Source organism: Hemiscyllium ocellatum, chromosome 26 (assembly GCF_020745735.1).
Source record: "Hemiscyllium ocellatum isolate sHemOce1 chromosome 26, sHemOce1.pat.X.cur, whole genome shotgun sequence".
NCBI lineage: Eukaryota > Metazoa > Chordata > Chondrichthyes > Orectolobiformes > Hemiscylliidae > Hemiscyllium > Hemiscyllium ocellatum.
In genome coordinates this window covers 51,194,093-51,214,814 of record NC_083426.1, presented here as the reverse complement: position 1 = coordinate 51,214,814, position 20,722 = coordinate 51,194,093, and the positions used below count along the sequence as shown (strand labels likewise).

At 48.7% G+C, this 20,722-nt stretch overlaps 1 protein-coding gene across 1 annotated transcript in view; it reads right to left on the bottom strand.

Moving 5' to 3' along the window:
• LOC132828268 (trichohyalin-like) overlaps positions 1 to 20,722 on the bottom strand; it is a 109,656-nt gene that overhangs the window by 23,529 nt on the left and 65,405 nt on the right. The window contains exons 17-27 of the mRNA XM_060845243.1: positions 19,140 to 19,295; positions 17,157 to 17,349; positions 14,492 to 14,676; positions 13,639 to 13,794; positions 12,000 to 12,155; positions 9,935 to 10,127; positions 9,123 to 9,307; positions 8,279 to 8,434; positions 7,643 to 7,835; positions 5,623 to 5,807; positions 719 to 878 (exon numbers count right to left, since the gene is read on the bottom strand). Coding sequence (XP_060701226.1) covers positions 719 to 878; positions 5,623 to 5,807; positions 7,643 to 7,835; positions 8,279 to 8,434; positions 9,123 to 9,307; positions 9,935 to 10,127; positions 12,000 to 12,155; positions 13,639 to 13,794; positions 14,492 to 14,676; positions 17,157 to 17,349; positions 19,140 to 19,295 — 1,918 coding nt within the window. The remainder of the gene's footprint in view (positions 1 to 718; positions 879 to 5,622; positions 5,808 to 7,642; positions 7,836 to 8,278; positions 8,435 to 9,122; positions 9,308 to 9,934; positions 10,128 to 11,999; positions 12,156 to 13,638; positions 13,795 to 14,491; positions 14,677 to 17,156; positions 17,350 to 19,139; positions 19,296 to 20,722) is intronic.

The window sequence follows — 20,722 nt, the reverse complement described above, 5'->3', positions numbered from 1 at the left end:
CATTATAACTGGTACAGCAAGGCCCTTGCTTCAGAAACTGCAGTGGGAATACAGAGGTCACAGTCAGGTCAACATTGCCAGGAACCGCGGGGCAGGCTGAACAGGTAATGCAGGAACCTGCAATGCTCTCTCATGACATTCTCACATCTGCCATTTTACCACAGAGTTCAAACTGCTTGTTTTAAATCAGATGTCACGCATCACACGGTCCGGACTCAGCAGGAACTCCCACGGCAGGCGAGGTACGGGAAAATGGTTTTAAACAGATAAGGGCTTGATGACCAACATGGACACGACAGGCCGAAGGGCCTGTTCAAACCCCAGACAGGGGGCTAACCCCAGACAGTGGGATAACGTCCGGACAGTGGGATAACCCCAGACAGGGAGCTAACCCCAGACAGGGGGATAACTCCAGACTGTGGGATAACCCCAGACAGTCAATAATTGTCAGATACTGGGGAGAATCCCTCTTTCAGTGATCCACGTTTCGCAGCGTCCAGACCTCAGTTGGCTGTTCTGGAATTGAACCTGGAACCTACATGCTGTGAGGCAGTAGTGCTGTCTGTAGATTCCCTGCCCTCTCAACACGCCAACCTGTCTTGAAAGCTAAGCGGAAGATCAGCCATCTTCTGTGGGACTGAGTCTTTCCCTGATGTCAGCAGGCCTGGTTCCTACCCCCAGCTCCCTCTTTCATTTTCTCTGCTGCTCCAATTCTTACCGAAGTTATTGCTGTTTGTTCACTGATCCCATCCACGGCATCGCCCATCGCCATGGTGACATCCTGACCTTCGACCCTTAGGTGAGGGAGTGCAGGGCCCTGTCCCAGGGGGGTCAGTTTTTGCGTCACACGCCGTCGGATGGAGCGCGTTCTGTGAAGTCTGTGAGCCACAAATGACACAGAGAGAACAGAGTAACTTTGCAAGCTGCACAATTAGATCAAGCTGCTATGAAGGAATATCACAAATTGTTAGACCGTTAGGAACAGAAGGATGTCATTCAGCCCATTTGGTCTATACTAGCCGTCTATATGACACCATGACTTAGCGCCATTCTCTCATCTATTTCCCAAAAGCATGAACGCTATTTTAACTTAGTTCATCATCTAAATTAAAAAAAAACAAAAAGAAAGCCAATGGTTCTAACAGCATTGACCTAAGCGTTAGGTATGGTCATGACAAAGACAAACACAGCCCCCTGGTCCCTGTAATGTCATCCTCATTAACACCTCGGGGCTAATGCGGAAATCAGGAGAGTTCTTTCACAGACTAGTCAAGCAACAGCCTGGAATCACAGAGTATACCCGAAAGACAATGTCCCAGACGCCATCTTGGTTTTGTCCTGTCCCACTGGCGGGACAGATTCAGTACTGGTGACACAACGGTACACAGTCAGGAGGGAGGGGCCTGGGAGTCCTCAACATTGACTTTGAACCCCATAATGTCTCACGGCTTCAGGTCAAACGTGGGCAAGGAAACCTCCTGCTGGTTATCACGAGCCTTCCTCCCTTGGCTAATGAAGCAGTATTCCTCCACGATGAGCAACTCTTGGAGGCAGCATGGAGGGGTGGCAAGAGCAGAGAACGTACTCTGCCTTAAACTTCCAAAAGTGGTCCGGTGGCACCAGTGGTTAGTTAGCTGTCGAGAAGAATGTCAACCCCACTGCCCTGTGGCCCAACATTTCAACTCCCCACCCCCCTCCCCCCCCCAACCCCCACTCTGCCGAGGACATGGAGGTCCTGGGCGTCCTTCACCGCCGCTCCCTCACCACCAGACGCCTGGAGGAAGAACGCCTCATCTTCCGCCTCGGAACACTTCAACCCCAGGGCATCAATGTGGACTTCAACAGTTTCCTCATTTCCCCTCCCCCCACCTCACCCCAGTTCCAAACTTCCAGCTCAGCACTGTCCCCATGACTTGTCCGGACTTGTCCTACCTGCCTATCTCCTTTTCCATCTATCCACTCCATCCTCCTCCCTGACCTATCACCTGCATCCCCTCCCTCACTCACCCATTGTACTCCATGCTACTTTCTCGCCACCCTACCCTCCTCTAGCTTATCTCTCCACCCTTCAGGCTCTCTGCCTTTATTCCTGACAAAGGGCTTTTGCCCGAAACGTCGATTTTCCTGCTTGTTGGATGCTGCCTGAACTGCTGTGCTCTTCCAGCACCACTGATCCAGAGTCTGGTTTCCAGCATCTGCAATCATTATTTTTACTGAGTAGGAAGTGGCTGCCAGTCTCGGAGAGAAAACCTACTTTATCCCATTTCAATCAATCTACCTGTCACAGATGTGTCAATTTATATCAGAAATTGTGGGAGTGACCACTGCACACTGCTCTTGTAGACATAGTCTTGGATTTACATTGAGGATACTGTCCATGTGTGCTCCAGATTAGCCATGCTTTAGTCACGCTAATTAACCGACAATATTGTTATCTAACTGACAATATAGAAATATGCCCAGCTATGACTCATCCCCACAAAGCAGAACCAATCCAATATGCTAATTACCATCCAATCAGCCAACTTGCCATCGTTAGTAAATTTTTCAGCCAACAACTTGCTGATAAGACCATAAGACATAGGAGCGGAAGTTAGGCCATTGGGCCCATCGAGTCCACTCCGACATTCAATCATGGCTGATGGGCATTTCAACTCCACTTACCCGCATTCTCCCCGTAGCCCTTAAATTCTTGATGTCACAAGGAATTATCAATCTCTACCTTGAAGACATTTAGCGTCCGGGCCTCCACTGCACTCTGCGGCAATGAATTCCACAGGCCCACCACTCTCTGGCTGAAGAAATGTCTCCGCATTTCTGTTCTGAATTTATCCCCTCTAATTCTAAGGCTGTGTCCACGGGTCCTAGTCTCCTCGCCTAATGGAAACAATTTCTTAGCGTCCACCCTTTCCAAGCCATGTATTATCTTGTAAGTTTCTATTAGATCTCCCCTTAACCTTCTAAACTCCAATGCGTACAATCCCAGGATCCTCAGCCATTCCTCGTATGTTAGACCAACCCCGTTCCAGGGATCATCCGTGTGAATCTCCGCTGGGCACGCTCCAGTGCCAGTATGTCCTTCCTGAGGTGTGGGGACCAAAACTGGACACAGTACTCCAAATGGGGCCTAACCAGAGCTTTATAAAGTCTCAGTAGCACATTGCTGCTTTTATATTCCAACCCTCTTGATCCCTAGGATCAGAGTGCGACATAGCAAATATAAACCCCCTATTCAAAGAAGCTGGAATGGCAGAAGCAGGGAACTATGGGCCAGTTAGCTTGATGTCCATCATGGGGAAAACATTCAGATCAATCAGTAAAGAAATTACAGCTGTGCAGCTCAAAAAGCAGGGAATCTTTCAGAGTCAGCATGGTTTGATCAGGGGGCAAGGATGTTGAACCAATTGATTGGAGGTGTTTGAAGGAACAACGTACGCTGGTGAATAAAGGAGCATACTGTCATTGGATTTTCAGAAGGCATTTGATAAGATGCCATCTCAAATGTTATTCGAAAAGATAAAAACCCACACTGTAGGTGTAATTTAAAACAAGGACTAAAGACTGGGTAACTGGCAGGAAACAGGAAGTGTGGAGAAATGGGACATTGTCAGGATCATAGATCATTGAAGTGTAGAAACAGGCCCTTCGGCCCAATAAGTCCACACTGACCCTCTGAAGAGTAACCAACCCAGGCCCATTCCCCTACCCTATTACTCTACATTTATCCCTGACTAATCTACACATCCTGAACACTATGTGCAATTTAGCATGGCCAATTCACCCTAATCTGCACATCTTTGGTCTATTGGAGGAAACGGAGCACCCGGAGGAAACCCGCGCAGACACGGGGAGAATGTGCAAACTCCACACAGACAGACAGTCACCTGAGGCGGGAATCCCTGGTGCTGTGAGGCAGCAGTGTGCTAACCACTGAGTCACCTTGCCACCCATAGTGGGCAAATGTTGTGTTTGAAGGTTGGACAGAGGAATATCAACAAATCATCAAGTTCTCTGCAGGAATAAAAGTAAAAAGTTGCAGATGCTGGAAATCTGAAATAAAAGCTGAAAATGCTGGAGAAACTCAGCAGATCGGGCACCATCTACAAACTGTGAATTCTGAATTGTATGAACCATCTGCAGTGCAGAAATTCACCAAAGATCCTCAGACAGCACTGTCCAAATCCACACCCACTTCCATCTAGAGGGACGAGGGCAGTAGATACATGAGGACACCACCCCCTGCATGTTCCCTTCCAAGTACGCACCATCCTGACTTGGGAATACATTACCGTTCCTTCACTGTCACTGGGTCAAAATCCTGGAATCCCCTCTCTAAGGGTCAACCCACAGCAGGTGGGCTGCAGTGATTCAGAAGGGAGCTTAACACCACCTTCTTAATGCCAATAGGGATGGGCAATAAATGCTGGCCCAGCCAGTGACACCAACATCCAATGTAGGCACAGAAAGGTCACACTGGACTCGAAACATTAATTCTGTTTCTCTTTGTTGTGAAGTTGACAGACTTGCTGAATTTCCTCCAGCACTTTCCCATTTTATTTCAGTCTAATCCATTTAATCTCCCAAACAGTGTCGGTAAATATCGTAGACAGAATATGACATTTGCTTTAGACGGATAGATTCCCTCCGGTTTGGAAACAGGCCCTTCGGCCCATCAAGTCCACACCGACCCTCTGAAGAGCAACCCACCCAGACCCCTACACCTAACACTACGGCCAATTCACCTGACCTGCACATCTTTGGGACCGTGGGAGAAACCGGAGCACCCGGAGGAAACCCACGCAGACACGGGGAGAACGTGCAAACTCCACACAGACGGTCGCCCGAGGCGGGAATTGAACCCGGGTCTCTGGCGCTGTGAGGCAGCAGTGCTAACCACTGTGCCACTGTGCAGCCCCTTTATAGTAGCTATCTCTTTCAATAATCAGACAAGAGTAACATGAATATCGTAGGTAATTCATCACATTGCCCATCACACACTGGGTGGGTTACTCTTTGGAGGGTCAGTGTGAACTTGTTGGGCCGAATGGTCTGTTTCTACACTGTAGGGATTCCATGATTCTATGAAAAAAAACGTCCTTATCTGTATGTGAAAGGATGATCCCTAATTGTCAAACAGTGCAAGATGGCACAGTGGCTCAGTGATTAGCACAGCGCCAGGGATTTGGGTTCGATTCCCACCTCGGGCGACTGTCTGGGTGGAGTTTGCACATTCTCCCAGTGCCTGCGTGGGTTTCCTCTGGGTACTCTGGTTTCCTCCCACAGTCCAAAGATGTGCAGCTTAGGTGGATTGGCCATGCTAAATTGTTCATAGTGTCCAGGGATGTGTAGGCTAGGTGGGTTAACTGGGTCTAGGTGGAATGGTCTTTGGAGGGTTGGTGTAGACTTGATGGACCAAATGGCCTCTTCCCGCACTATTGGGATTCTATTAAAAGACATGTCTGTGAAGTTACAAAAACAAACTTTACTGATGCAGAGGGGTAGGTGTGTTCTGTATGAAGAGACATGAGCTTAATGAGCTATCGGGTGCCTATGCAGGGCGGGGACAAATACAGAGTGTGTGGTATTCACAATGTGTACGGGTGTGGGTACACGCTCCCTTACCCCTCTCTCTCCTCTCGCTGGGCTGCTTCCTCCTGTTGATGTACCAGCTGATCCCGGGCTTCCTGAAGATCCTTTTGGATCTGCTCCAGCTTCATCTCCAGCTCCTGATTGGTCCCTTTGAGTTTCTGGTTCTCAGTGATGGCCGCCTCCTGTTTACTGTGCAGAGAGACCAGCTCCTCCTGTAACTGGGAGCAGGAACACACAAAGGGACCACATTCAATCACCTTTTATCACATCACTGTTCACAAAACTTACCCTGGAAGCTGTTAGACTGTCTGCCCCTGACCTGCCCACTCTAAGGGAGAGGGTGATAGAATGCCACTGGCCTAGATGTCAAGGTGAAGGGTTGAAAGACAGGGATTCAATCATGCCTTAGCAGTTTGTGGAGTTTAAATTCAGTTAATCAAAGTAAGTCACACTGACACCAACCATAAAATGATCACCAATTGTTGTAAACACACACCAAGTTCACTAATACCCTTTAACGAAGGCAATAAGCCATCCTTATTTGGCCTGACCTCCAGGTCCACAGCATTGTGCTCGAACCATACCTGCCTTCTGAAATGGCCGAGCAATCCACTTTGTTCAAAGACCATTAAGGATGGACAAGAGGAGCATACACACCCCAAGAAAGAATAAAGAAAGATCTCTCCGTCCTGGCCCTCCATCTGAGAATTGATGAGGTGTTGCAGAATTTGGACCTTGCGGCAGTTTCCTGTGTCCCCTCCAAAGAGACTTACAATAGACATCCTCATTAATAATGTCACAAAAATTATATTCCGAGCCCATCCAAAACCTCTCTGCTGGTCTCTCTAAATCGTTCCTCCACCTCTCTCTCTGTTGCTCCCAGCTTCTCACCACCTCGGACCTCTCCCTCTGTCTGCGTCCATCTTCTTCTGACACCGTTCACTCCTGACTGTTCACTGTTCATTCCTTGCCCACCAATCCCATAGTACTGTGTGGCTGATCTCCAGTCACAGTGATGTACAGCACAGAAACTCATCCCTGCTGACCTGAGATCCGAAATTAATCTAGTCCCATTTGCCAACACTTGGCCCATATCCCTCTAAACATTTCCTATCCATATAACCATTCAAATACCTTTTAGGTGCTGTAATTGTACCAGCCTCCACCACTTCCTCACGCCACTCATGCACCACCCTCAGTGTGAAAATGGTGCCCCTTAGGCCCTTGTAAGTCTTTCCCCTCTCACTGTAAACCTAGGCCCTTTCGTTTTGGACTCCCCTACCCTGGAAAAAGACCTTCTCTATTCACTCTATCCATGCCCATCATGATTTTCTAAACTTCCACAAAGGTTATTCCTTGGCCTCTGATGCTTCAGAGAAAAGAGCCCTAGTTTATTCAGTGTGTCCCTGTAGCCTTCTCCCTATACCAAACACCTCCTTCATTACCCAGTCGACATGTGACTCCATCTTAAAGGAACTCTGAACGTGGATCCCAAGGTTGAATGATTCAGCTCGTTACAGAGAATCATAAAGTCAGACAGCAAGGAAACAGACCCTTCAGTCCAACTTGTCCATGCCAGCCCAGTTTCCCAATCTAAACCAGTCCCTTCAGCCCATATCCCGCTAAACCTTTCCTATTTATGTACCTGTCCCAATGTGCCTTGCCCTCCCTTCAATCCCATAGTGCTGGGAGGCTGAAGTTAGATCCCCACCTAATTTCCAAAAAAACCCCTCCCCAGAATCTAAGAGGAAACATGTAATTTAAGGTCATCAGCCAAGTGTCAATCATTCTGTCAATGATACTTCCCCAAAGTGTATTGATTTAACTTTCCCTAAAGAGGAAGTTGACACAAACTGATGCCTTCAGTGAGAGACTGTCTCCGGTTCACTGAGGGGTTCAGGCCTGGCTCAGGCCCTTTGTCCCTCAGCTCAGTGAGGAGACCTGAGTGTCTGGGTGGGGACTGCGCTGGGGGAGCCAGTTCCTGTGGGACTGAGGCCCTCCCTCCAGCTGCAGCTCTCACGGGGGGAGACACCTGCTTCCTGGGCCCAGCTACCTCCTTCATTCTCTCTGCTGCTCCATCACTTCCTGAAGACGCTGCTGGTCCCTCACTGACTCCATCTCCATTGCCACCTGTTGCCATGGTTACATCCGGGCCTGTGACCCTCAGGTGAGCGAGTGCAGGATCCTCTCCCAGGGGGGTCGGCTTTTGGGTCACACGGCGTCGGATGGAGCGAGTTCTCTGAAGTCTGTCGAGGAAATCCAGAGAGAGAGAGTGAGAGAGAGAGAGAGAGAGAGAGCGATGTTATTTTGTGTTCAACGGGAGTTTATGCAACACGACTGATGATCCGAACATATACTCTCACCTCCCCAACACCAGAGGGAGAAGGGAACACAAAATATATCCAGCGTAAAAATAAATTGGATCAATCCTGACTCAGTAGATTGGTTGAAGCAGGTAAAAGGGTCAAACAAGGGTCACTATTGATCTGTGACTCTGCTGGGGGGAGAATTTAAGATTTCAGCAGTTTCAGCCTCATGGGAGTATGGGGGGAGAGTGATTGGATGGTGCGTGTCCTGAGTAAGGAGCTGGGAATTTGTGTGAGACGTTGGATTGGAGAATTCAGGGATGGGGAATGAGTGAGAGGATCGAACGCTCAGTGGGACACACCACCTCCTGGGAGCCTCTCACCCTTCTCTCTCCTCTCGCTGGGCTGCTTCCTCTTGTTGATCCACCAGCCGATCCCGGGCTTCCTGAAGATCCTGTTGGATCTGCTCCAGCCTTGCCTCCAGCTCCTGATTGGTCACTTTCAGCTTCTCAATCTCAGCGATTGCCTGGTTGTATTTACTGCACAGAGAGAAAACCAAAGACTCAGACCGACAGGGAGAGAGAGTCACTGACAGAGAGACTGTAGGGAGACATTTATTGGTAGGTTTCCACATTCATTGACATTCCAATCCCAAATCCCTTACCAGCTCCCATTCCTGCAGTTCATCAGGAATGTCCTACCGTTAGGATTCACAAGCCCTGACTGAATGATTGTGTGTTTGTGGGAGCACACATTGGCAAGTTGCACACCAATTGGTACATAGTGTATCATGAAGATCTAAGACCATACTGAGATGACACTGATTTCTTCATGTGTGAATAGGTTTTAAATCTTATCATTTTAAATGTCTGTTCCATGTTCCAAATCTGACTCTGGCTCTGTCCACGAGTTATTTAATTTTCACACACCTATATACCCAGGCGTGACCAGTTAAGTATAGTGAACACTGAAATGAACCAGACTTGTACAAACAACCACAGAACACTTGAACTGTACCTTCACAATAGGCGTGGACATATGACGTAAATGGTATGCATACACACTGAGGGGTATGTATTCAGTATGGGAAACAAGAACACAACCTGTTGGAAAAGCTCAACACATCTAGCAGCATCTGTGAAGAGAAATCAAAGTGAACGCCTCCGGTCCAGTGACACTTCGTCAGAACCCGGCACTCAGTATAGCAGCACGTACAGGCTCCCTTACCCCTCTCTCTCCTCTCGCTGGGCTGCTTCCTCCTGTTGATCCCCCAGCCGATCCCGGGCTTGCTGAAGATCCTTGTGGATCTGCTCCAACCTCGTCTCCAGCTCCTGATTGGTCCCTTTGAGTTTCTGGTTCTCAGTGATGGCCGCCTCCTGTTTACTGTGCAGAGAGACCAGCTCCTCCTGTAACTGGGAGCAGGAACACACAAAGGGACCACATTCAATCCCTAGCAGGAAGGCAAAATGCACAACAGGTACATTGTAAACCATCTATCTGCACCTCTCACACAGCCCAGCCTTCCTCTGTACCTCTCACATCACTTGTCCTCTCATTATTCATCCACTTCACCTGAGCCTTAATCTCTCAGACTCTGTCTCTCTCTTTGAGTCTTCAATCCCTCTTAACCATTCCATTCTTCCCAAAAGACTCCAATCCCATTGTGCTGGGAGACTGATATATCCACAAGTTATGTCCCCACCGAATTTTCAAGAAACACCCCTCCCCAGAATCTAAGGGGAAACTTGTGTAATTTAAGGTCATCAGGAAAATGTCAGTTTGACTTTCCCAAATTGTCTTGGTTTAACGTTCCCTGATGGTGGAGTTGACACAAAGTGAGGCCCTCACCAGGTGAGAGACTGTCTCCGGTTCACTGAGGGGTTCAGGCCTGGCTCAGGCCCTTTGTCCCTCAGCTCAGTGAGGAGACCTGAGTGTCTGGGTGGGGACAGCGCTGGGGGAGCCAGTTCCTGTGGGACTGAGGCCCTCCCTCCAGCTGCAGCTCTCACGGGGGGAGACACCTGCTTCCTGGGCCCAGCTACCTCCTTCATTCTCTCTGCTGCTCCATCACTTCCTGAAGACGCTGCTGGTCCCTCACTGACTCCATCTCCATTGCCACCTGTTGCCATGGTTACATCTGGGCCTGTGACCCTCAGGTGAGCGAGTGCAGGATCCTCTCCCAGGGGGGTCGGCTTTTGGGTCACACGGCGTCGGATGGAGCGAGTTCTCTGAAGTCTGTCGAGGAAATCCAGAGAGAGAGAGAGAGTGAGAGAGAGAGCGGGAGAGCGAGGGAGAGAGAGAGTGAGAGAGAGAGAGAGAGCGATGTTATTTTGTGTTCAACAGGATTGATGAAATGTAATGAGAACATAGAACATAAACCATTACAAAGCAGTATAGGCCCTTCAGCCCTCGATGTTGTGCTGACCTGTGAAACCAATCTGAAGCCCATCGAACCTACACTATTCCATTCTCGTCCATATGTTTATCCAATGACAATTTAAATGCCCTTAAAGTTGGCGACTCTACTCCTGTCGCAGGCAGTGCATTCCACACCCTTCCTACTCTCTGAGTGAAGAAACTACCTCTGACATTGTCCTATATCTATCACCCCTCAATTTAAAGCTATGTCCCCTTGTGCTAGCCATCACCATCCGAGGAATAATGCTCTCACTGTCCACACTATCTAACCCTCAGATTATCTTAAACGTCTCTATTAAATCACCTCTCAACCTTCTTCTCTCCAAAGAAAACAGCCTCAAGTCCCTCAGCCTTTCCTTGTAAGGCCATCCCTCCATACCAGGCAAAATCCTCATAAATCTCCTCTGAACCCTATCCAAAGCTTCCACATCCTTCCTATAATGCGGTGACCAGAACTGTACCCCATACTCCAAGTGTGGCTACACCAGAGTTTTGTACAGCTGCAGCATGACCTCATGGCTCCGAAACTCAATCCCTCTACCAGGAAAAGCTAACACACCATATGCCTCCTTAACAACTCTCTCTCCCTGGGTACAACTTGATGTAACTGTGTGGAGTACTGCATACAGTTTTGGTCTTTTTGCTTGAGGAGAGATGTAGTTGGACTGGAGTCAGTTCAGAGGAGGTTCACTCGATTGATCCTAGAGATGAGGGTTTTTTGTTATGAAGAGAGATCGAGCAGTTTAGGCCAACGCTCCCTGGAGTTTAGAAGAATGAAAGGTGATCTAATTGAGGTCCATAAGATGGTAAAAGGGGATTGACAACGTAGAGAGAGAAAGGATGTTTCTCCATGCGGAGCAATTGGGAATGAGAGGTGGTGGTTTTAGGATAAGAGGTAGCTGAATTAAAACAAGGATGGAGAGAAATTACTTCCCTCAAAAGGATCGTGAATGTGTGGATTCCCTATCCCAGAGCGCTGTGGATGCTGGGAAACTGAGTAACGTGAAGGAGGAGCTGGACAGATGTTTCATTTGTGGAGATTAAGAGAGAGCAGGTGGGAAAGTGGAATTGAGGCTGAAATGAGGGCATCCATGATCATACGGGATAGCAGAGCAGGCTAGAGAGGCCGAATGGCCTCCTCCTGCTTCTGATCCCATGTTCCTCTGACCGCCATCGGCCGCAACATTCTTTGTTTTCATTGGTGGGAAGCAGACTGAGGAAAAACAGGATCTGATGTATTCCAATTTATTCTTCCCCAAACTGTCTTGGTTTAATGTTCCCTGATGGTGGAATTGACACAAGTTGAGGCCCTCACCAGGTGAGAGACTGTGTCCAGTTCACAGAGGGTTTCTGACCTGGCTGGGCCCTTTGTTCCGCAGCACAATGAGGAGACCTGAATGTCTGTGTGAGGCCTGCACTGAGGGAGCCAGTTCCTGTTGGACTGAGGCCCTCTCACCAAAGTAGCTCCAAGGGCCAAACAGACCATCACTGTTGCTATGTAACTCTGGTGGTGGGAGAATTCAGGAGGGTTTAAATCCTGGGGGTGTACGGAAAAGTGATCACACGGAGATGTGTGTCCTGGGGGAGCAGTTGGGAATGTGTGTAAGACATCGGATTGGAGGATTCAGGGATGGGGAATGAGAGGATCGAACGCTCAGTGGGACACATCACCTCCAGGGAACCTCTTACCCCTCTCTCTCCTCTCGCTGGGCCGCTTCCTCCTGTTGATCCACCAGCCGATCCCGGGCTTCCTGAAGATCCCGTTGGATCTGCTCCAGCTTTGTCTCCAGCTCCTGATTGGTCACTTTCAGCTTCTCAATCTCAGCGAGTGCCTGGTTGTGTTTACTGCACACAGAGAAAACCAAAGACTCAGACCGACAGGGAGAGAGAGTCACTGACAGAGAGACTGAATGGAGACATATATTGTTCGATTTTCTCAGTCATCAACATCCCAATCCCAAATGCCAGCTCCCATTTCTGCAGGTCATCAGGAATGTCCTGGCGTTAGGATCCAGAGGCGCTGACTGGAACGATGTGAGATTGAGCTTTGATATTCCTCCTGCCCCAGTGCTTGTTGTGTTTGGGGGAGGAGGTGTGTACCCGTCGCAGTGTAGACATGGGACAACAATATCAGATCCAACACCAACATTATGGTACACAGAGCTGTGGTGGTTCCCAGCCTCCTGTATGGCTCTGAGATGTGGACTGTCTACAGCAGGGACCTCAAGGTGCTGGATACATTGCCTCAGCTAGATCCTGCAAATCCACTCGGAAGAAAGAGGCACCAACAGTAGCTGCTTTAATTAGGCCCACATACCCAGCATTCAGGCACTAACTACCCTTGATCGGTTTGGATGGGCTGGCTACGTCACCCACATGACCAACACAACCTGCCTCAAGCAGGTGCTGCACTCCCAGCTTCGAAATGGCGGGCCAGCCCCAGGTGGACACAGGAAGGGCTTCATTCAGGCCCACAAGGCCTCACTGGTGAAACATGACATTCCCACAGGCCCCTGGGAATCACTGGGCCAAGACGGTCCAAAATGGAGGAGAGGCATCCTGGATGGGATGGAGTACTCGAGACTGACCGTCAGGAAAAAGCGGAAGCCCGGGGGTAACAATGTCAGGAGCGCACGCCACATCAATGCCCCGCCCACCCCATCCCATGACCACTACCTGTCCCAGTGTAACACGGCCTGCAGTAGCCACATCGGTCTCTACAGCCACATACAGACTCACCCTGAGAGACAGAGAGAGCCATCCTCATCTGTGAGGGAGCGCCGATGATGATGAGTCTCTGTCTCAGACCATCAGAGATGACACTGATTTTGTTTTAGATTAGACTAGATTTCCTACAGGATGGAAAGAGGCCCTTCGGCCCAACCAGTCCACACTGACCCTCCGAAGAGTAACCCACCCAGATCCATTTCCCTCTGACTAATGCACCAAGCACTATGGGCAATTTAGCATGGCCAATTGACCTGACCCACACATCTTTGGACTGTGGGAGGAAATCGGAGCAACTGAAGGAAACCCACACAGACACATCTTTGTGTGAACAGGTTTATTAAAAAACTATTTCAAAATGTCTGCTCCATGTTCCAGATCTGACTCAGGGTCTATCAGGCAGGTGTGTAATAGTCCCAGAACCCATATCCAGGCTTGACCAACCAATCACCGTGAGCATCAATAGTAACTAGACTTGTCCAATGGCCCACAGAACAATGGAACCGCACATACACAGTGTGCATGTCGATATGCAGTAAATGGAATGCAGACACAGTGAGGGAAATGTACTCAGTCTGGGGGTGTGCACACACTCCCTTACCCCTCTCTCTCCTCTCGCTGGGCTGCTTCCTCCTGTTGATCCACCAGCCGATCCCGGGCTTCCTGAAGATCCTGTTGGATCTGTTCCAGCTTTGTCTCCAGCTCCTGATTGGTCACTTTCAGCTTCTCAATCTCAGCGATTGCCTGGTTGTGTTTACTGCACACAGAGAAAACCAAAGAATCAGACCGACAGGGAGAGGGAGTCACTGACGGAGGGAAGGGTTACTGGACATATCCATTTCAACACTATCTCATTCACCGACGCCTGAATCCCAAATCCCAGACTAGCTCCCGTTCCTGCTTTTCATCAGAAAGTTCGGAGATTGGAAACCGTAGGCACTGACTATCCCACAGTGAGGCTGGGTCTGAATACTCACAATACCCCTGTGTACACAGCGTACAGTGTGTGTACACGTTTTCAGGGTGTTCACAGGGAGCCGAGTGTGTATGCAAAGTGTCACGTGTGGATTATAATGTCTCTACAGTCGGGGATGTGTCTATGAAGTCAGTGGCATATGTACAGAATGAATGGCATGGGTACACTTTGTAAATCTTGTATCCCAACCTCAGCAGAGATGACAGTAATGTCTATGTGTGCGATCGTTTTCATTTCCAATAGTTTAAAGTGTCTGTTCCCCCTTCCAATTCTGACTTCCAGCTCCTTTGATTTTACTTGATCCTGAGTCCACATCCAGACATAACCAATTAATACAGAGAGCATTAAACATAAACAGACTTTTACAATCAATCAAAGGACAATTGAACAGAGCAGACACAGATCACACACAAACAGCCAGGATATGGAATTTGTACACAGTGCATATAACGATTGCTCAGCATTCAGAGTTTGTTACCCCTCCCTCTCCTCTCGCTGGGCTGCTTCCTCCTGTTGATCCCCCAGCCGATCCCGGGCTTGCTGAAGATCCTTGTGGATCTGCTCCAGCTCCAGCTCCAGCTCCTGATTGGTCCCTTTGAGTTTCTGGTTCTCAGTGATGGCCGCCTCCTGTTTACTGTGCAGAGAGACCAGCTCCTCCTGTAACTGGGAGCAGGAACACACAAAGGGACCACATTCAATCCCCAGCAGGAAGGCAAAATGCACAACAGGTACATTGTAAACCATCTATCTGCACCTCTCACACAGCCCAGCCTTCCTCTGTACCTCTCACATCACTCATGTCCTCTCATTATTCATCCACTTCACCTGAGTCTTAATCTCTCAGACGCTGTCCCGGACTCTCTTTGAGTCTTCAGTCTCTCTTAACCATTCCATTCTCCCCAAAAGACTCCAATCCCATTGTGCTGGGAGGCTGAAATATTCAGCAGGTTATATCCCCACCGAATTTCCAAGAAACACCCCTCCCCAAAATCTAAAGGAAACTTGTGTAATTTAAGGTCATCAGCCAAGAGTCAATTTGAGTTTCCCAAATTGTCTTGGTTTGGACATTTAGAATGGTCACAGCTTTAGGGGGTTACAGAATAGCCAAAACTGGCCAGAGGAGACCTAGGAGGGGACGCAAAAAGCCTTGGCATGAAGGAGTATTGAAAACCCAAAGGCGTTCTACACTTACGTGAGGAATAAGAGAACAATCAGACAGAGGGTAGGGCTGATCAGGGATAATGGAGGGAACTTGTGGCTGGAGTCTGAAGAGCTCAGAGAGGCCCTAAATGAGTTATTTTCTTCAGTAATCACGAGGGAGAGGGACCTTGCTCATAGTGAGAACACCATGGACCAGGCAAAATTGCTTTGAGCAGATTGATATTAAGGAAGTGGATGTGCTGGAAATTCTGGGAAGCATCAGGATAGATAAGTCCCCAGGGACAGACAGATATATCCAAGGTTACTACGGCAAGCGAGGAATGAGATTGCTGCACCTCTAGCCATGGTCACCAGAGAGTACTACTCCATGGGAGTATAACTGGGAATTACAGACCAGTCAGTCTTACGTCTGTGATAAGCAAGGTACTGGAAAGGATTCTGAGAGATAGGATTTATGACTATTTGGAAAAACATAGTTTGATTAGCGATAGTCAGCATGGCTTTGTGAGGGGCAGGTTATGCCTCACAGCCCTTATTGAGTTCTTTGAGGATGTGATGAGACACATTGATGAAGGCTGAGCAGTGGATGTGGTGTATATGGATTCAGTAAGGCATTTGATAAGGTTCCCCACGGTAGGCTCATTCAGAAAGTTGGGAGGTATGGGACACAGGGAAATGTGGCTGCCTGGATACAGAATTGGCTGGCTGAAAGTAGACAGCAACTGGTAGTGGATGGAAAGTTTTCCACCTGGAGGTCAGTGACCAGTGGTGTCCCACTGGGATCTGTTCTTGGGCCTCTGCTCTTTGTAGTTTTTATAAATGACTTAGATGAAGAAGTAGTAGGGTGGGTTAGTAAGTTTGCAGATGACATAAAGGTTGGTGATGTTGTAGATAGTGTCGGGGGCTGTTGCAGGCTACAACAAGACATTGACAGGATGCAGAGCTGGGCTGAGAAGTGGCAGATGGAGTTCAACCTGGATAAACGCAAAGTGATTCACTTTGGAAGGCTAAATTTGGATGCTGAATACAGGATTAAAGACAGGATTCTTGGCAGTGTGGAGGGACAGTGGGATCTTAGATTTATGCAAGTATATTCCTCAAAGTTGCCACCCAAGTTGATAGGGTTGTTAAAAAGGCGTATTGTGTTTTGGCTTTCATTAACTGGGATTGAGTTTAAGAGCCGTGAGGTTTTGCTGCAGCTCTATAAAACCCTGGTTAGACCGCACTTGGAATATTGTGTCCAGTTCTGGTCGCCTCATTATAGGAAGGATGGAGATGAGGGTGCAGAGGAGATTTACCAGGATGCTGCCTGGATTGGAGGACATGTGTTATGAAGAGAGGTTGAGTGAGCTCAGGCTTTTCACACTGGAGAGGAGGAAGAGAGGTGACGTGATAGAGATGTAGAAAGTAATAAGAGACTTGGATAGAGTAGGTAGCCAGAGACATTTCCCCAGGGCAGAAATGACTGTATCAAGGGGTCAGAGTTTTAAGTTGATTGGAGGAAGGTATAGGGGAGATGTCAGGGGTAGGTTCTTTATGCAGAGAGTGGTGGGGGCATAGAATGCACTGTCAATGATGGGAGTAGAGTCAGAGACATTAGGGACATGTAAGTGACTGCTGGACAAGCACATAGATGACAGTAAATTGAGGGGTGTGTAAGTTAGCTTGATCTTAGATTAAGATAAATGCTTGGCAGAACATTGTGGGCAGAAGGGCCTGTACTGTGCTGTACTGTTCTATGTTCTATTAATGTTCCCTGATGGTGGAGTTGACACAAAGTGAGGCCCTCACCAGGTGAGAGACTGTCTCCGGTTCACTGAGGGGTTCAGGCCTGGCTCAGGCCCTTTGTCCCTCAGCTCAGTGAGGAGACCTGAGTGTCTGGGTGGGGACTGCGCTGGGGGAGCCAGTTCCTGTGGGACTGAGGCCCTCCCTCCAGCTGCAGCTCTCACGGGGGGAGACACCTGCTTCCTGGGCCCAGCTACCTCCTTCATTCTCTCTGCTGCTCCATCACTTCCTGAAGACGCTGCTAGTCCCTCACTGACTCCATCTCCATTGCCACCTGTTGCCATGGTTACATCCGGGCCTGTGACCCTCAGGTGAGCGAGTGCAGGATCCTCTCCCAGGGGGGTCGGCTTTTGGGTCACACGGCGTCGGATGGAGCGAGTTCTCTGAAGTCTGTCGAGGAAATCCAGAGAGAGAGAGCGAGAGAGTGATGTTATTTTGTGTTTAACAGATGAGCCTGAAATAAAGAGGGTGCTGCTTGGATCAGCTCTGTATGAGGGCAGGAGGGGGAGGGGGCTCAGGGACAAACCGATCAGCGGTGACTATGTGAACGCAGTAGGGAAGGATGAGTGAAAGGGAGACTAGCATTAACACTGCAGTTTTATAATCCCTTGGGACAGCCTACAGTTCTTCTTTACACACATTTTTGAACCATCAAAATGTATCGCATGGAAGGAGGCCAGTGTGGAATGGTCCACTCTGGTCCCACTTTCCAGCTCATTTTCCATCACTTTATGGAATGCAGCAATTCGAGTTCATCTCCACTCAGACACGGTCGGTTCCTTTAAGATGCATCTGGACAGAGGCAGGAGTAGGTGGGGAGCAGAGGGATACTTAGGAATTGGGCAATAGGTTTCAACAGTAGATTTGGATCAGCACAGGCTTGGAGGGCCGAAGGGCCTGTTCCTGGGCTGTATATTTTCTTTGTTCTTCCAAATACATGATTGCCCCATTACTATTTTCTTGCAAGCTCCAGTTTTCTCCAACATTACAAGCACACAGCTAATCTTTGCACCAACAGACTTCTTAACCATACCCTCTGTATTCAAGGGCAAATCATTGACATGTTCCACAAACAGCAGGGAGGGTAGGACTGAGGGCTGGTGAATTCCCCTGCCAGCCACAGAAACACCCACCCATCATGACTCTTTACTCCCTCGTTCTGAGCTGCTTTTGGATGGAGCTTACTATTCTGCCTTGGATCCTGACGGTTTTAATGTCTGTGGCCAGTGTGGCACATCCTGCCAAATACAAAGCATTGCTCAAGCTGATGTAGACCAAATCCAACACACTGCCCTCACTGACCGTCCTTGTACCACATCATTCAGCCACGCTAGTCAGATACAAACTTCCCTGAAAAAATCCATGTGATTAATCCACGTCTTTCTGAACAAAGATTTATCCTCTCCCTCAGAATTCTTTTTCCAATAATTTCTACACACACCGAGCTTATGGACTGTAATGTTTCTTCATAAATAGTGGTACAATGATAGCTGACCACAAGTGGACCCAGAGAGGATTGGAAACGATGGTCACAGCTCAAGCCATCTGCTTGCCTTTGTATGTCATACCGTGTCAATGTAATCTTGCTCGCCCTTTGACCTTTCCCTGACCTCCATTCCATTTGTTCTCTCCACATTTCTCTACGCTTAAAATCCATCAAATGTTCAACTCCCTCTTCAGTTCTGAAGAGACACACTAGATTGACACACTAACTCAGTTTCTCTGGGGCCAGACTTACCAGCTTTCTCCTCGCTTTTCCAGTTTTCTTTCTATTAAAGGAAAACGCAGGAGGGTCTATGAAAAGGTCAAAGGTCAATGAAGAAATGGTGAGCTGTTAACTGAGGATTTGGGATCTGTTTTCACTGTAGAGGAAGAAGTTAAAAAACTAATGGGAGAAGGAAAGGTAGTGACTAAATCTTCAATCAGTTGATTGACTGAACTAGCTCCAAGGGTAAACAGCCAATCACTGTCGCTATGTAACTCTGCTGGGAGGGGGAGAATTCAGGAATTCAAACATCCAATCAGAATAGGGGCATCCTGCCCGGTGGGGGTGTGGGTACAATGATTGGTGGAAGTGGATCCCAGGTAAGGAGCTGGAATGTATGTGATATGTCGGATTGGAGGATTCAGGGATGGGGAATGAATGAGGTGGGACACACCACCTCCTGGCAACCTCTCACCCTTCTCTCTCCTCTCGCTGGGCTGCTTCCTCTTGTTGACCCACCAGCCGATCCCGGGCTTCCTGAAGATCCTGTTGGATCTGCTCCAGCTTTGTCTCCAGCTCCTGATTGGTCACTTTCAGCTTCTCAATCTCAGCAATTGCCTGGTTGTGTTTACTGCACACAGAGAGAAAACCATAGAATCAGACCGACAGGGAGAGAGAGTCACTGACAGAGGGAAGGATTACTGGATACATCCATTTTAAGATTCATTTACTCATCATCACCTGAATCCCAAATCCCACATGAGCTCCCGTTCCTGCTGTTCACCAGGAAGTTCCAGAGATTGGGAACCACAGGCACTCACTGTCCCACAGTGAGGCTGGGTCTGAATATTCCCACTGCTCTCGTACAGGACATGGACACATTGGGAACACATCCAACCAATGAGCAGGTTATGTCCACAGTGAGTGTACTCTGGACAATGTCCACCGCCCAGAGTGGCTCAGCAGCAGCGTTACTGCTCGATCTGGTCAGGTCCTAAAGGACATCGCTGCCGGATTGGGTCTGCAGCAGGTGGCACGGGAACCAGCAAGAGGGAAATATATACTTTACCTCATCCTTACCAACTGCAGATGCATGCGTCCATGACAGTATTGGTAAGATGGCTTTCATGAGCAGGGGGATTGAGTTTAAAAGCCGTGAGGTTTTGCTACAGCTCTATATAAAACTCTGGTTAGACCACACTTGGAATATTGTGTCCAGTTCTGGTTGCCTCATTATCAGAAGGATGGAGATGCTTTAGAGAGGACGCAGAGGAGGTTTACCAGGATGCTGCCTGGATTGGAGGGCTTGTCTTATGAAGAGGGGTTGAGTGAGCTCGGGCTTTTCACCCTGGAGAGAAGGAGGAAGAGAGGTGACATGATAGAGGTAATGAGAGACACAGATAGAGGAGATAGCCAGAGACCCTTCCCCAGGCAGAAATGGCTATCACGAGGGGTCATAATATTAAGGCGATTGGAGGAAGGTATCGATGTAGGTTCCTTCTGCAGAGAGTGATTGGTGCATGGAATGCAGTAGATTCAGAGACATGAGGGACAATGAAGGCACTGCTGGACAAGTATGTGGATGGCTGTAAATTCAGGTTAGGTTGACCTTAGAATAAGATAAATGCGCAGTACAACATCGTGGGCTGAAGGGCCTGTGCTATACAGTTCTATGAGTGAACACCACACCGTCGTCGTGGAGCCAAATGTCCGCCTTCGCATTGCGAATAAAATCCAACAAGCTGCACAGGTACAATCACTGTGCTCAATGAGACAGGCTTTAAACAGATCGAGCAAATCCAGACTGGGCGTCCATGACATGCTGTGAGCCATCAACAGCCCCAGAAGGGTACTTCAGCAAAACGTGTCACCTCAGGGCTCCTCATATCCCCCATTCAACCATGACACCAGGGCATCAACCCTGGGTCAATGAAAAGTGCAGGAGAGCATGCCAGGGGCAAGTAAGGGGTCAGCCCGATGACGCTACCAAACTGGACTACATCCATGGCAAAGAGTCGAAGGAGCAAGTGATTGACAGAACTAAGCACCGCCCACGAC